The following is a 16,443-nucleotide window of genomic DNA, read 5'->3' on the forward strand; positions in this document are numbered from 1 at the left end:
ATTGGTATTGTGGCGCAATAAAGTATATACGTGTGTGTGTATATAACAAATCTAGCTTACTAGTCACCTTGCAACCGTTCAACAAAATGTTACGTTGTTTAGCTGGACTCGCTTATAGATGCAAAAAAATTGCCTCGGCTTCATACGATGTTTCTTGTCATGTCTTTGTCTTCTAGCAGAAGCGCACCAGTACGGATATATAACCCAAGGTTATATAAACTATTTAAGATGCGTCGGTTTATACAGACGCAATGTCTTTAACTAGCTAACGGGATCATCGTCTCACAGGCTTATTCATCACATGAGTGATATGCTGATCCTTTCCAATAAGTACAGCTACTGTTTTGTAATCAAAACAGCTAAAGACTCGCCTGAAACCATTAATTGTTGGCTTCAAGATTGACGATTCGTTTTTAATATGCAACATAGCTACTGTGCCAGTTGTCTTGTTAACGAACCGTGAGTCGCAAATCGCTTGCACACCGAGCAATAAGGTACAGTCGTTTTGTTTTCCTTTGTTCGATTATTTGCCGTTATATTTTTTGCGCGATGGAAGGCAGCGCAGAACGAGTAGAACTTTATTAACCCATTCAGAACTAATTAGTTTTTGGTTGACTGCTCCCCCAGCCTAATTAATTTTTCACTAGCCTTACAATTAAAATAGAGCTACACAAAATTGTGTATAACTAGAGTTATTTTTAAAATAATCTTGATTTGTTTTTTGCAGCTTAACAAAGACATTCCAGGCTACAATGTGATATAAATCTTTGTGCACCTTTACAAATTCTACTGATCACAGTTTCTAATAATTCTGTGAACCTTTTTTTTATCAAAATTGTTTTTCATGTTTCGTAGCAGCTCACAAGCAGTTTTTTGATACTGACATTGTTGGACCTATGTTAGATTGATAGCAAACTTTATCAGCAGCAAATAAAAAAAGATTTCTCAATTCCGAGCAATAGAACAGGTGTTACTAGCTTCTAACCAACACTACGTCACTGACAGTTCTATCAATTATATAATCAAACAATTTGTTAATTTATATTGAAATGCATTGCAGAGGTTATTATGAATATATTATGCATAAAATATACTCAAGTTACCAGCTAACAGACAATCAATTACCAGCAAAAACAATAGGTGTAAAAATACAGTAAAATATATTGTAAAAAATACAGTAAAAATGAATATGCATGAAAACGAAACAATATATACATGTATAATAAGGGTGTGTTCATTAAAAAATTATGACACGGTGAGAGTTATTTGATGCCAACTACACAAGCATATTTGCTGCCATTATAAGTTAGTTGATGCAGTATTCATCAGATATTGGTGTTGAAGCCCTAGGCTCATCATCAACGGCATCATCACTCACAAGCCCTTGACTGTCTTCACCTTCATGTAGCAAATATGATACAGCCTAAAAAAATTGTGCTCTAGTAGCTTTTCAGGGTAAATACCTGATAACAAATTGAAAATAAGTAGTCTACTGCAGCTAACAATTGGTAATACAAATTGCAAATATTTTTTGATACTGTAAATATAAACACAAAAAGTCATGAAGATGATTACTGTGGTAAGTGTCCCCTATCGACCAATATTAGAGCCTAGTGGTTGGGGCTAGTTTATAGTAGATGTTGAGGTTGAGAACTATATGCTTGACTAATTGTGGGTTGAACAATTGGATATAAATGAAATAAGAAATTTTTATATCTTGTAGTTCTACAAGGAAATCATAAAACTATTGTTTATTATGGGGTAATAGAGTGATGAGTTCATGCTGCAGAAAGATCTAAATTTTATTGGATTGAAAATGTTATAATCATGTGTATCATGAAAAAAATCCATATCTTACACTGTTAGAATAAAGTTTGTTAGAAATTCACAAGAAAAAGTTCGGCTTTTAATCGTTTTTTTTTCGGTAAAATTATATAAATAGCCACATAAAACTTACCTTCTTCCAACAGAAAATTCTCATTTTCTTCTTGAACATTACTTTTGTTGCTATTTTCCTCCCCTGAGCTGATTACCGCATCTAATTCACTTAAAAATTTTGCCATCGTTCGGATAAACCTTTTCCAAAATGGCGATCATCAAATTTACAAAACAGTTGATATCTATCACATAATTTGTTAGTTAAAACTTTCTTGTCCAATCACATATTTGGTATCAAAATGATGCCCAGACTCTTAAACTTCGTTTGGTGAATGAATAAAACCGATGTACCTAAACAGCTAAGCAATAGAGCAAATCAAAGTTTAACCCGAGTACTTCGGGAATGGGCCCTGGAGAGCACAACTCTTCCCGAGGTATTCGGGAACAGTCCTGAGTGGGTTAATGATCAATAAGGTAGTTTTTATTTCTAAGTTTTTGCTTGTTAGAAAACGCATTATAACGAGGAAGGACCTTAGTTTTGTTGCAATCTGGTTAAAATGATTGTTTACCTGCACCTAAAAATGAAACATCTCTGTTCTGTTGTATTTGCTTTGTTTTTGTTAGCTAGTTTATATACTGTTGCGTGAGAGCATTTTAAGAATATAAATTATTACCTTATTCATGTCGGTAGTCTGTAAATTTATTTTCACTTCTATAGTTTTTCGTGTCTTTTTCAGGTTTTTATTTGTAACTATTCATATTTGTTGTCGTTTCTCCCCTTTTCAATGTTCTTTTTATGAAGACAATTGACTGCTGACAAATGTTTGAACCTGCAAGCAAAACATGCAATGTTGGAAAATCAGCTCAGAGTTTTCTCGTTCTTATCTTCTCCCTCCATTAGACTGATATATTTCTGTCAGGACCATGGGCTAGCTTAGTCCTGCACTCAAGAACTTCCGCCACACCCACCAACCCCCACACACACAAAGCACAAACAACAGGGTAGACTCACTAATCGCGGTCTTCCGCACAAATATTCAAAAAATACCAACATATGTCAATTCTATCGGCCAAACAACCTACTAATGGATGAGCAACCTATTAATGTATCCAAATACCTCATATAAAATAGGCCAACTAAGTTACATAATGGTTAGTATCCACTTTTTCTCTGGAAGTATACCTGCCCACGATTTTTGGCCATGAATATCCAGGGTTCATCATACACCAAAATGTCTCTCACGGGTTCCGGAGGTAGCCCGTACTGTACATTAAGTTTGGGCGTCCATATACTCGAACTTAATCGAACGGGCGTCTGAACTTAATCTACAGTACGGGCTACCTCCGGAACCCGTGAGAGACATTTTGGTGTATGATGAACCCTAGTTATTCTTGTCCAAAAATCGCGAGCAGATATATTTCCAGAGAAAAAATAGATATTAATCATTACGGAACTTGATTGGCCTATTTTATATAAGGTATTCAGATACATTAATAGGTTGCTCATCCATTAGTAGGTGTGTTTGGCCGATAGAATTGGCATCTGTTGGTATTTTCGAATATTTGTGCGATAGACCGCAATTAGTGAGTCTACCCTGTTGTTTGTGTTGTGTGTTTTGTGTGTGTGGAGTTTGGTGGGTGTGGTGGAAATCCTTGAGTGCGGGTCTGGGCTAGCCCATGGTCAGGACACTAGTTAAAACACTAGACGCAAAAATAATTTCGAAGTTTAGCTTCTGTATTTTGCTTTTCAACTTTGTTATTATAAGTTGGCTATAAAAATCTTCAAGTATAGTATTAGGTTTACACTTTTTACGCTTGCCAGGTCAAGTTTTCTTGTACTTGTACGTAGGCACCTATGGTGTAAATTGAATGGCTTGACTATCAAAAACTGTGGGTAGACAAATGCATTTCCTTAGTATACTACAAACAACCTAACAATAGCAAGTGCATATACAACCTGCAATTAGTATGGAGTATGGTGTCAGTTAGATCAAAAAAGAATAAATTGTTGGAAATAGAGTATAGACATTATAGTAATGTACATGGATGCAACGAGCAGCGATGATATATATATATATATATATATATATATATATATATATATATATATATATATATATATATATATATAGATATTAACGGTATGACAATATACTGTCGGAGTTTTGTAATATGGTATTGAGCATTGCCTAGAAATGTTGTCTAAGGTGATGCTGCTAATTCTAGACAGTTTACTAGAATATGCAATGGAGCTGCAACCTTACAATTGGTTTATTATGGTTTATTTGAAAATCCTTTGTAACACCGGGTTTTCTTTTTTTGTATTTTTTGTAGAAGTATTTGGGCTGTTAAGTGATGTTCTACTTTGGGTGGAGTTGGTAGCTTATTCAGGCAGGCAATCATATATCTTATGTCTAAAGCAGTCTATTATTAGAATAGTTTACCAGTGCTGCCGTGAATTACTTACTCATGTTTGGTTATCAAGGCATTGAATAGGACTTGTTGATAATTAAGTAGCCAAATTTGTCAACAACTAGCCAGACAAAACTATTTGTAGTAAAATACAAGTTTCTGAACCTCAAATTTATTCTGCGTCTATTTCAATGGCTACCAAAACAGATATGCGCCACCTAATCGCTTTTTTCAAGACCCGGGTCCTTTGCCACAGGTTTACATTTGTTCATGGTCCTAACTTATTACTAAAATCACCCATGTGATCCAAGAATAACTCAAAATATTTGTGCCATTCAGCCATAATGGCTACATTGTTACAGTACTATCAACTTTTGATGAGTCATACTGTTTTACTAGTTTTATCACACTCAAATCTCTGCATATGAATTTAATTTGTGTCAAAACCTCTTTTGAGTGTTAAAGTTATTGTATGTTAGATCAAGTATTTCTATGTACATATAATACATTTACATTCACTGTAATCATTTCCACAGCTCAAAAGCCTATGATGATTTAATAAATACTTCAGATGCTTACACATGGCATTAAAACAAATACATTATGTCAAATTTATCTAAGCAAACACTAAATTAATATAGCAATAATTAATAAACACATCATATTGTTTCTTTACAGCTTAGTGACAAGCAGATGGTGTAGTATTGACTATTCAGAGACTGGGTGAACTGTAGATATACTGAGTGTGTGACTTACTCCAACAGACTGGGTGACTTTTAGATATACTGTGTGTGACTTACTCCAACAGACTGGCTGAACTTTAGATATACTGTGTGTGTGACTTACTCCAACAGACTGGGTGAACTTTAGATATACAGACGGTTCCCTACTTACGAACATTCGAGTTACGAACAACGGTACATACGAACGCATGTACGTTGTTCGTAACTCGATTCACTTTCGAATTATTTGTTTGAAATTTGTTTGAACTTTACATACGTATTGTAAAGAGATTTGCCGGCCTTTACTTGGCAAGATCTCTACTAATAAATAAAGATAAGAGAGTGCCTGTAATTAATTAAAGTGCTTTTAATTAGCGAAGGAAATTCACCAGCCGAGGAGCATACGGCTATCTGCTCTGCTCAACTAAATGGGCGCACTCATTTATATACAATAATATCAACCGTTCCGGCTAACGGCAAACGGTAAGAACACCGGCTAACAAGGTGAATGAATAGGACCGTTAGCGCGTTGGAATGACAACCATCTAAGTGACGATAAGTGATAATGTTATGACGGTATATCAGATGTAACAATAGCATAACGAGTGAGACAACGATATAATAAACGGACAACACATAGAAAAAATAAGACAACAACGATAAGTGATAGCATAACGATTAAAACAACAATGTAATAGAAAGGACAAGACATACAATAAATAAGAAATGCAGTGTCATGGCCCGGCGTCAACCAAAGTATTATTTCCATTTTATTAAATATTTTTTCTCAGTACAAACCAATACAGGTTAATTATACAAGCCTTAAACATACTTATATAAACCTTCAATATACTTATATAGCCCTTAAACATAAATTATAATACAAAATATAGCACAGAAGCAACTTACGAACAAATTCACCTTACGAACAACCGTCCGGAACGTAACTCGTTCGTAGGTTGGGAACCGTCTGTACTGAGTGTGTGACTTACTCCAACAGACTGGGTGAACTGTAGATATACTGAGTGTGTGACTTACTCCAACAGACTGGGTGACTTTTAGATATACTGTGTGTGACTTACTCCAACAGATTGGCTGAACTTTAGATATACTGTGTGTGTGACTTACTCCAACAGACTGGGTGAACTTTAGATATACTGAGTGTGTGACTTACTCCAACAGACTGGGTGAACTTTAAATTAATTTAGCTTATTTATTTTTATATATATTTTTTATTTTCATTTTTGCTGATAAGTTTAACTAGAATTTTTGATCCTCATATGTTACTTTTTCCAGATTCAACTTGCTCAAATTTTACACTTATTGTCACTTATTAGAATTTGTATGTTGAGGATATTATTAGTAGAAATATTTCAATATTTCATCACTTGAAATATTTTAGTAAAGATTTGACTATATTCATGTGTCAATCATTGTTCATTTACTGAATTCATAGAGTACATATCTAGATTACCTCCTTGTTTTCAGTACTTTGGTTATATAAGCTTTTCTGTAAGACGCATGCTACCGTTAATGGAGCATGAAACATTTTTGAGATTGAAGAGCCTGCCCGATAAGTGGGTGATGAAAAGAAAATACATTGTTATAAAAATAGTTTTATTATGGGAATTGTACACTGAATATTATCGTCTTACTCTTATACAAATAAGCATTAGAAGGGAACCTGTTAAATCACCGATCAAAATGTATTTCAAATATTTAGCTTTTGTTACTGTTGTTAGTTTCAGTACATCTTTATTGATCATCTAATGCCAACAAAATTCCTTATAGCTGTGGTTTTTTATTAGAATGGATTTATGTTCTAAAAATTGACCATGCAAAAAATGTATGGATTCTCAACAAACTTTTATTAAGCTTTACGAAAGTCTGTATCTGACGTACAAAAAAGAGCAGGGCATGTTACGTAGGTTGAGTATAATAGAGGTAACGTGGTTCCTGTTATGTTTGTTAGAGCCTGAATGAGTGTGGCATGCTATCAATTGGTAATAAGAGTTTTCTACGGTAACCTATTTATTTGCAAATACAAAAGTGTTTTTAGTGTTAATATAGATCATTACGCAGTCCAACTTGGCCAGCATTCATGGTTCTTCATATTTGTCCCATTTAATCACCTCCCATGTCACAGTTAGTAGGTATAGATCATGGCACAGAGCCTATGATAGCTGCATAGATAAAGGTTTACCCGTATACCACAAATCAATTCATGAAGCACTGAGGTCAAGTCCGGTATATAGATTAACAAGGTCACTTTGGTTTACATTGTTAGATTAGAAACAATATACAGTATATAGTGATCCATGCCAACAATATGTCAACAAACATTTCTCTCATCCGAGGACTGGCTTGTCATGTGAGCGTGCATGGTAACAAGTCATGCGCTTTCTTTTCTAGTCTACTGTTTTACTCTCTAGCATGACGTCTGCTGTACCTATTTAACTTGAGTGGTCGTTCACTTAGTCGCCCAAAATTTTAAATATAGCACCTCCTTTTGCTATGTTGTTACCCATACAGTGCTTACAGAGAGTCAAGGCGGAAGCATAATGGCGACAACAGAGTATGTGAATATAAACTCTACTGAGCTGTCTTCATCGACAGAAGTGAAGCGAAGAACATGGTGGGAGCCGGCGTATACTATGTATATCGCTAACACTCTCTTCTTTATACCGTTCGCTATCAACTTCATCGTTGTTGATGCTCTCATCCTCAGCAAGCTCTGTGTCATTAAGTACCAGAATATTACCCTCTGCAACAACAGTACATTTACGGAAAGTCACCCAACTTTGGAGGTTAGTTGCTTAGAGACAACGCGAGTTCATTTGGGTCAAGGTTACATTTCGGATATATGAGAGAGTAGATGAGATACAGTAGCTTACTAGCAACATTCAGGAAGACTTGAAGCATTAGTTTGCGAATGTTTCTGTTGAACATTACAGTTTCAAATATTTATATCTAAGACTCTTATATCTGCGATGGCTCATACATGTTCATATCAGCCAAAATCTATGTTCATTCACCTTCATGATCAGCTTACAATATTTATAAAGGATTAATGCACCTCTTCCCAATCCTCAAGCTTTAGGCTTAGACACATAAATGTGTCAGTTCTCATTGTATCTGCATTAAGGAGACCTGGAAATAAACTTTAAATATTTTGTCCGTAATTATCGAAATTAAAAATATATTTTATAGTCATACCTCGACATACGAACTTAATGCGTACTGGGACTGTACTCGTATGTCAATGCGCTTGAATCTCAATGCAACATTTGCTATATAAAATAACTAAATACAAATTGATTCATTCCTATACTATAAAAACCACCTTAATATATACATTATACATATATGTTACTTCATTGGCAATAATTTTATGGTAAAACAAGATACTACAATGGAAAAATATGTTTTTATTTTTTAATTGTAATTCGGTATCTACACTCACATAGCAAAACAATTAACTATTTAGTGGTTATCTGCAATAAAATATAATATTAATATGTACAGGTCTGTATGGAGTTCTTACCTTCGAGATAGACGTAGTGGCTAACGGCGGTGTGGCAGAGATTTGACAGCAACGCGTTCAGTACACTAAACCTTTGTGACGCTACATCAACTTTGAATATAATTTAAATGAATTTAGCTTACTAAATACACCCCTAAAGCTAAGTTTTAATCTTTTACTAAACTTAGCTTTAGATTTGTCATCGTCTTAATTTTTATTGTTTCCGACTTGGCGCTTTTTGCTTCACTTTCACTATAACTTTATTCCGACCTTATAAAACCTTTTTCAAACTAATTTGACGAGAGAGACCGAGCGATGATGTTCTTGAAAACGGCCTCTCGCATACTTGGCCATTTAATGGCCATCAACAACTGTATGCTCGTATCTTAACGGTTTCTCATATCTCAAGGCAGTAACTTGTTCGTATCTCAATTTTCTTGTATGTTGGAGCACTCGTATGTCGAGGTATGACTGTAATGTATAATTTTAAAAATATGCAGAACCCTGGTTGTTCATCATTGGAAAGTTTTAGTTCTAATCTTAGCTAATGTACTTGAAACAGGTTTATTGTAAGACTTGTCTTTGTTCGCAACTGCAAATATGTCGGTATATAGCTGGAGTTGTTTCCTTTTGTATTGACTATCTATTTTTTTGTTTAAATCATTTTTTTGTTGCAGTCCAATTTCTCTTCCACTCAGCGCAAGTATGCATGTGAATTTGAAGAGTATTAGCACCATTTGGTTTCTTAATGAGTGTATTTTTTGCTGTTCGCTAGTGCTAAGACATCTGTTCATTGTGTTCGATCAATTCACCTAACAACCATGCTATTTGATTTTCGTTTGTCATCATTTTTCATCGTCATGGTCTTTTCTTCATTAGAATTTTGCAGTTTTGCATTCAATTGATGGCTGATAAAGTTCTATTGTAAAAGCCATGGTGACATAATCATCAGACATCCTATTCGTTCAAGTTGCTAATGCGCAAATAATTTGTTTTGTGTAATAAATTATATATGATTAGCCTAAGGTTTCTATGGTACAGTGATTCAGTTAGGTTCCATTAGATATCGTAAGCAAGTAAGGCAACTATATGCTGATAGCTTTCAACCGTAGATTAGGTTTCAACTATTCAAGCCTCTACCCCCTCCCCCCCCCAAACTCTTCTTTCTGACTAATAATATTGGTCTGAAAAGTTAGCACAGCTTTAGTTGGTATATCATTGCAGCAGTAGCACAGCTTTAGTTGGCCTATCATTGCAGCAGCCCCTAGCTATGTGTTGTATTGAAACAATTAATTTTCCGTGATTCATATGTCAATGATAAGACAACTTCTTATTAATGACTTTTTGTCATACTGTGTAATGGAATTACATTCATTTTGAGATTTTCTATGAGAGCTTCATCTATCAAAAAATTGCTAAAATCTTTAATTTAAGGATGATAGCTTAAGAGTTCTGAAGATATAAAGCGTCGTATTTTTAATTTTCAGCAAGAGACAGCCGATTGGGGAAGTTATCTGACTTTGGCCCAAATTCCTCTGGCGGTTATTGTCAACTTGATGCTATCTTCATACTGTGACAGGGTGGGTCACAAGCTCCCCTATCTGCTGCCCTGCATTGGATCTTTTCTCTATTCGTTCTCGCTAGCAGTGCTCGCTACACCGCAATTGCTAGACTGGCCCATAGAGATCATGTTCATCCCTTCCTTTCTCTCCAGCTTCCTCGGCAATTTTTCAATGGTGAGTCACACCCTCTGCTTGTTAAACTCTTACGCGCTTCAAATGGGAACTGAATTTCACATCCGCTTGCTTGCTGTTGTTTTTTTATTCCCCGTGACTTAGGTATTGCTCATAATAATAGGGATCATTGGAATTGTCTAACGAATGCATAAAGGAAGGTATGACAGCAGGAAAGTCTGGATAAATTAGTGAAACTATTAAGGGGCAGACAACTTTACTTTAACCAATGGTAGTTTTTTCATGGAACAGTTTATGGAGTGCATGCTTTATAAAGTGCACATTTTATAATTGTGGACACTAGCGCACAATTCCATAGCTTAGCCACCAAAATTTGGTTAAATAGTCGTTTATTTTGTTGATAGAAAAATAAAAAATAACTTTAGAGGTTAGTTGCTTAGAGACTAAGGAAGTTCATTTGGGTCAAGGTTTTCTCTTTGATATATGAGAGAGTAATTTAAATACCTTGCTAACTATATTTCTGTAAGACAGGAAGCTTTAATTTGTTGGCGTTCCTGTTGAACATCACAGTTTCAGGTATCCTTTTATCTAAGACTTATATATGAGCCCTGTACATTTTCAAGATGTCAGCGAGTAGGTTAATTTTTTATAATGGATTTCTAAAACCATTTGTCTCTTTTTCTGATGGAATCAACGACATTGGAGAGATTGACAATAAGCAGTTGTGGACATGATGGACGATATTGTCACGCCGCTAACCCATCTATTGTGGTTTTCGTTGACTAAGTAGAGAGCGTTGTATCTGTTGTTGGAGATATTATGATGTCTGTTACAGGTGCTGATGACTAGCTTTAGTTACGTTGCGCAGGTAACTCCTAAGGAGAAGACATCAGTTGCTATGGCAACGTGTGAAGGGACTGTTCTAATGGGAGTGCTCGTAGGGAGCCTTGTCAATGGTCCCGTCATAGAGAAGACGAGTCTTATGATAATGACCTATATAAATGCTGGTATCACCATTATAGCGCCTATCATCATCATCTTCGGTCTAGTCGAGCCGCCTCGGGCAGAGCCTCTTATCAAGTATAAATGGAGAGACATCATCAACGCCCAGCGCACTCTAGACTCTCTGAGGTGTGTGTTCAAGAAAAGGGAAAAACATGGACGTCTCATTCTCCATCTGGCTGTTGCAGCTTTTGCCACATCCTTTATCTGTGTCAGCGGGTACACCGCCAATGCCTACTTGTATTTTATCACAGAACGCGGTATGAGCCTAACTGAGTATTCTGTGTTTAGTACAATCCTACAGGCTATGAAGATGATTGCAGGGCCAGCCATTTTATGGTTGATTAACAGGTACACGAATCCTCACCGGACAGACATACTCATGGGGTCTGCTGCTCTTCTCACTTTGGGCTACACTATTATGTCAATCCATGTCATCCCAGAATCTCTCTGGATAGGCGGTATTCTTACCGGTACCGTCACCATATTCGCTGGAGAAATCCGTTTTCTTCAAACGCAGTTGTGCGCGAAAAATGAACTCGGACAGATGTTTGCGTATGTTGCCCTCGCCCAATTCGTTATGGGACAGCTTGCCATTTCCGTTTTTAAAGAGCTGTACGCAGTCACGTTATTCTTCTGGCCCGCCTTCTATCTCGCTCTTTTGGGTGTCATCTCCCTCACTGGCATGATTCTAGTAGCCATAATAGATCGGCTAAAAGCTGCTGATGACGAGGATGGGGATGGGGAGGAGGATGAGTGATCCATTTGTATTCTAATTTCCTGCGTTTTCTGTTAACAGCTATGTAGTTCTGATATGTTATACAGCTGCATTTCCTTATTGCATTTATTGCGTTCATTTTTTTACTCTGTCAAGTGTTTTCACTAGTTTCTTTTGTCATATTTATGATAACAGTGTCTGAAGTTACCTCTCTTTAGATTTCAAGTGTCTCATAGTTGCTATATTATGGTTTTCTGTCTTCCATATATCCACCCAATTGTAGACAGTGGGAGACTTTAAATGACTGCAATTCTTGCCTCTTTTGTGCAATTTTTTCATTTGTTGATCTGCCAGTATACAAACATTTACTAATATCGCTTTTACTAATATTGCTTTGGACTTCACCAATTAAGATTAGATTAACTCGTTATTGACCAAAGTCTATGCATGTCAATCTCCATGACCTCTTACTCATGACCAAGAAATCATATAGCCAGTGATCATGTTTTTTTCTTGTTTTTGTGTATATCAATTTAATATGCTATTGTCAATGCATTGTGTTCATGTCTGATTTTTGCATAGAATTTGGTGTGGTTGCCCATGAAATTTCGATGTTTTTTTCTGGTTTATGTAATTATGATATACAACTACATTTATTAACTACTAATTTATCTTTAGAGATGAAATATAGCCAACAACAACCAAGCATTATTACGTACATCATCCTCATCCATTGCTGAAGTATATCTTTGAATTTTGTACAAATAACTTTGCATACAATGACTCGACAAGGGGAATTGGTGTATTTGTATGTATTCTTGCTTCTTTGGATGAATGAAAATCAAATTCTCGCTTGTGCAAAACCAATTGAAGACTTGAGTTCAACCTTGAAGTGTTGATCCTAGAACATTGTATGCTTTCAAATAGGGATGACAAGCCCATTTCATTTGAGGCCGCACAGTTGTATTTGAGCTGTAGAGTGCATTAAATACTGCCTAACTTTGAAACAGACAAAATTAGTAACAAATATGTTTTGCAAAATAGTTTTATTTGTAAGAATTCCTTCTGTTCTTGAAATTTATAATGTAACGACTTGAGAAATCGTAATCACATCGAAATGCTTTTCAAGTAGTATATTAAAACAAAGTCGGGTAACATAGCACTAATTTTAAAATATTTTAGCAAAATTTGGAAAAATTTTGTTTTTGATACAGAGCAGCAATCGTAAGCGAGTTAGCCAGTCAGAGAAAGACAACCACATGAAGGTTACGTTTCTGAATGAAGTCAACATTAGTGTAGAAATTTATGAAACATAATAATAATAAAGTGCATATATATATATATATATATGTAGCGTGTGTATTTATATTATCTTGTGTTGTAATTGTGTTTATTTATTACTTGGTAAACTATAGCAATCAGTTACAACTAAAAACTTCATAGTTTTTTATAAGAGCAATCTCCTAACCTGTGCTTTTCACAGAACTTGAGCACGGTTTGTTTTTGCTGCAGGCACTTTGTATCATAGTCTGCTGCGCGAGATCAACCATGTCGAGCACCATGTTTTAATCAGCCAGGTTTTACGCATTTGTGTGCTAGCTTGTTGACTTGTTTGTGTGCTGTCCTCAGATTTTTCAAAGACCAAACTCTCACATAGGCAGGCTGTCACAAACATGCACAAAGTTTGCAATTTTGGAGCTTCAATTTACAATTTAGAGTACTTTAGCAGGTTAAATAGATAAAATGCTTTAAAGAGTCTATAAAGATAGTAAGTTCGTGTAGACACATCTGTTTTTAAATCACATCACACTTTCAAGTTGCTTTGGTTTCTTGCCAGCGCATCACAACTTGTGAATAAGAAAAGTTAAATAAAACTCCTGATTTTGTTGCAAGGTCATTAAATTCAGAAAAAATGTCCTTCAATACACCTCGACCACCTTGCAAGCTTTTTTTGTGTAAATTTGTGTCAGTAGTACCATAAGCCTCTCATGTAGTTTTTAAATAGAGAAATAAGCAGTGCCAATATTTGCCAGCTGTTTTTCTCAGCATTCTCAGTGAGTTTTGACTTGAATGCACAAAAATGGGCATAATGCTGTGTGACAGTTCTGCAATTTTTCATCACTTTTTTTTAACCTTTTGACTGCTTCATAGTATCAGTCACAAAAGCCAGATTATTTCACCATTTATCATGTGGTAATCCTGACACAGGCTCACCATTTCTGCCATGACTGTCCAATGTCATCACAAAGCTCAAAAAGCCATTTTAGTGTTATAATTTGGCTTAGCCCTGGTCACTACACTGCTCAAACGGCCAGTCACGAGTTATTCTGGAAGAAACTCAGCCTGTTAGCTAAATGGTCTTATTTAACTTTTTTTTAGAAATTCTCTGCTCTTTTTCAATCAATAAAATTAAAGGGAAGACAATTCTTAATCTTCCATTCTCTATGTACAATGTAGTTTGTTTACATGAAGCCTATTTACTGAACCCAAACCTAAAGTCATTAAAAAGATATTGCTGATAACGTCACAGCTTTCACTATTTCCAATAGAAAAACAGTTAACTTGTTGATGAATATTAATAAACGCACACAAGGGCAACAACGGCTTGCGATAGTGTTAGCTATTGTAATCTCCAGCATTGGCAGCATCAGCTCCTAGTTTCAAGCACTTCTGATAACATTCAAGCTGTTACTGATGCCAAAAATTGTATTGCTGGATGGATGGCATCTGTAAAATTTGCAATTTTGGCAATGATATCTAAAAGGTTAAATTGGTTTTGCACTGTGATTCAATTGACTATAAATTCTATGCAAATTCAAAAAATCTTTTTTGTCCCAAACTTCATTATCATGCAGTTATTAGCGGCTATCATTTTTCAAGCTAATCTTTTCTACTCCCTTTTATGTGCAACCTTTCAGCAACTTGGTTTCACAAGAAAACCTCGATGTAGACATGATTTCTTAATGATCAAGTGTCCCCAAGTAGCTCTAGAGCAGCATCAATCATCTTTCAAGTTGACGGGAAGACAAATCTTTGTCTCTACGATTTCAGCAGAAGTTTATTGATTGCTTAGTAATATAAATAACAAAGGCCAGATTATTTCACCATTTGTCATGTGATAATCCTGACACAGGCTTGCCATTTTTGCCATGACTTTTTTCATGATTTTTTCAATGCCGTCTCAAAGCACAAAAACCAGTTCAGTGTTATAATTTAGCTTAGCCCTGGCCAACTAGTTTGCTAAGACAGTTAGTCACAAACGATTCTGCAAGAAAAACTCATAGCCTGTGAGCTAAATGTTCTAACGAAACAATTTTTCTTGCAAGTTTGCTGGTATTTGTATGTTGATATTAAAGAGAAGATAACTCTTAATTTTTCATTTTGGTTTGATTTTAGATAATTGTTCATCACACATTTGCAATTTCATCTAAATTTGTTAAAAAAGGGTTTAGTTGAACAAGTTAAAGCTTTTGCTGTTATGCTAACTGTGATTATTAACAATTGGCACAAAAAATCTATTTTTACAGACATACAACCCAATGTGTTATATAGCAGAATACTTAAAGATCAACACTTCTTATGGTTCAAATGTTTCATCAAGACTTTGGTAAATGACCTGATTGCTTTCCAAAGCATCAAGGACACTCTGTTAACAGGCTTACTGATAACAAGAGATCTGCTCAATCATAATCTACTTGATCACTCATAATCATAATCGAAATCAGATTATTTTTTCTCAAAGTTCTAAAGAACAATGTTTATTTTTTCACGTAAAAGCAACATTGTTCTGAATAGTTAAAGAAACAGTGTTTGCTACCTACTTTTAAAGAACTATTGCAGTGAGCAACTGGCAACACATACAGGATTAGCCTATTCGCTGCGTGAAGAAACATTTTGTTGCAGGATTGTTGATTGATAAGGACTATTCAAAAGCCTGTTTTTCTTTTCCTTTGAATCATGTTTTAAGTTGATTGTGTACATTACTGATTAGTTGAAACTAATTTAAGTTACATTTTCTAATTACACTTACTAATGGACTTTTCATTAGAGAACTTAGAAAGGAGAGCTAAGGCTAATACTGCAGTTTTTTTGCTTGTATTTATTGGTCAGCAGTCTTCATTTTCATCACGTTGGTCTGCAAATAAAATAACAATAATGGCTGATGCGTTGCATAAAATGTAAGTCATTCTTTAGAATTGGCTTGTGTTGGTTAATATTTGTTGGTATTGGCTGGTGTTGGTTGGTGTTGGTTGGTATTGGCTAGTATTTGTTGGTATTGGTTGGTATTGATTGGTATTGACTGGTACTGGCTGCTATTGTAATAGGTTTCCCTAAAAATAGAATTTATCACGCTTTTAGTTTAAGACAAAAATTTGTTCATAGTGTAAGTTTATTTTTAATAGGTGATATTATTTAAGATGTGGATGGAACAATCACTGTTCACTTTATTGTTCATAACAAATTTGGTTGTTTAAGCTAATAGCTTGTAGAGAA

General features: G+C 35.2%; 1 protein-coding gene across 1 annotated transcript; it reads left to right on the forward strand.

The window, feature by feature from the left end:
* The first annotated feature begins 294 nt into the window (after positions 1–294).
* On the forward strand, positions 295–12,655 carry LOC137390254 (proton-coupled folate transporter-like). Its single transcript, XM_068076584.1, has 4 exons — positions 295–494; positions 7,554–7,819; positions 10,023–10,271; positions 11,065–12,655. Exons 2-4 carry the CDS (start codon positions 7,574–7,576, stop codon positions 11,989–11,991), a joined length of 1,422 nt encoding a protein of 473 aa, XP_067932685.1. The 5' UTR covers positions 295–494; positions 7,554–7,573; the 3' UTR covers positions 11,992–12,655.
* Positions 12,656–16,443: the final 3,788 nt, after the last annotated feature.

The sequence above is a fragment of the Watersipora subatra genome, chromosome 3 (genome assembly GCF_963576615.1).
Source record: "Watersipora subatra chromosome 3, tzWatSuba1.1, whole genome shotgun sequence".
NCBI classification, from domain to species: domain Eukaryota; kingdom Metazoa; phylum Bryozoa; class Gymnolaemata; order Cheilostomatida; family Watersiporidae; genus Watersipora; species Watersipora subatra.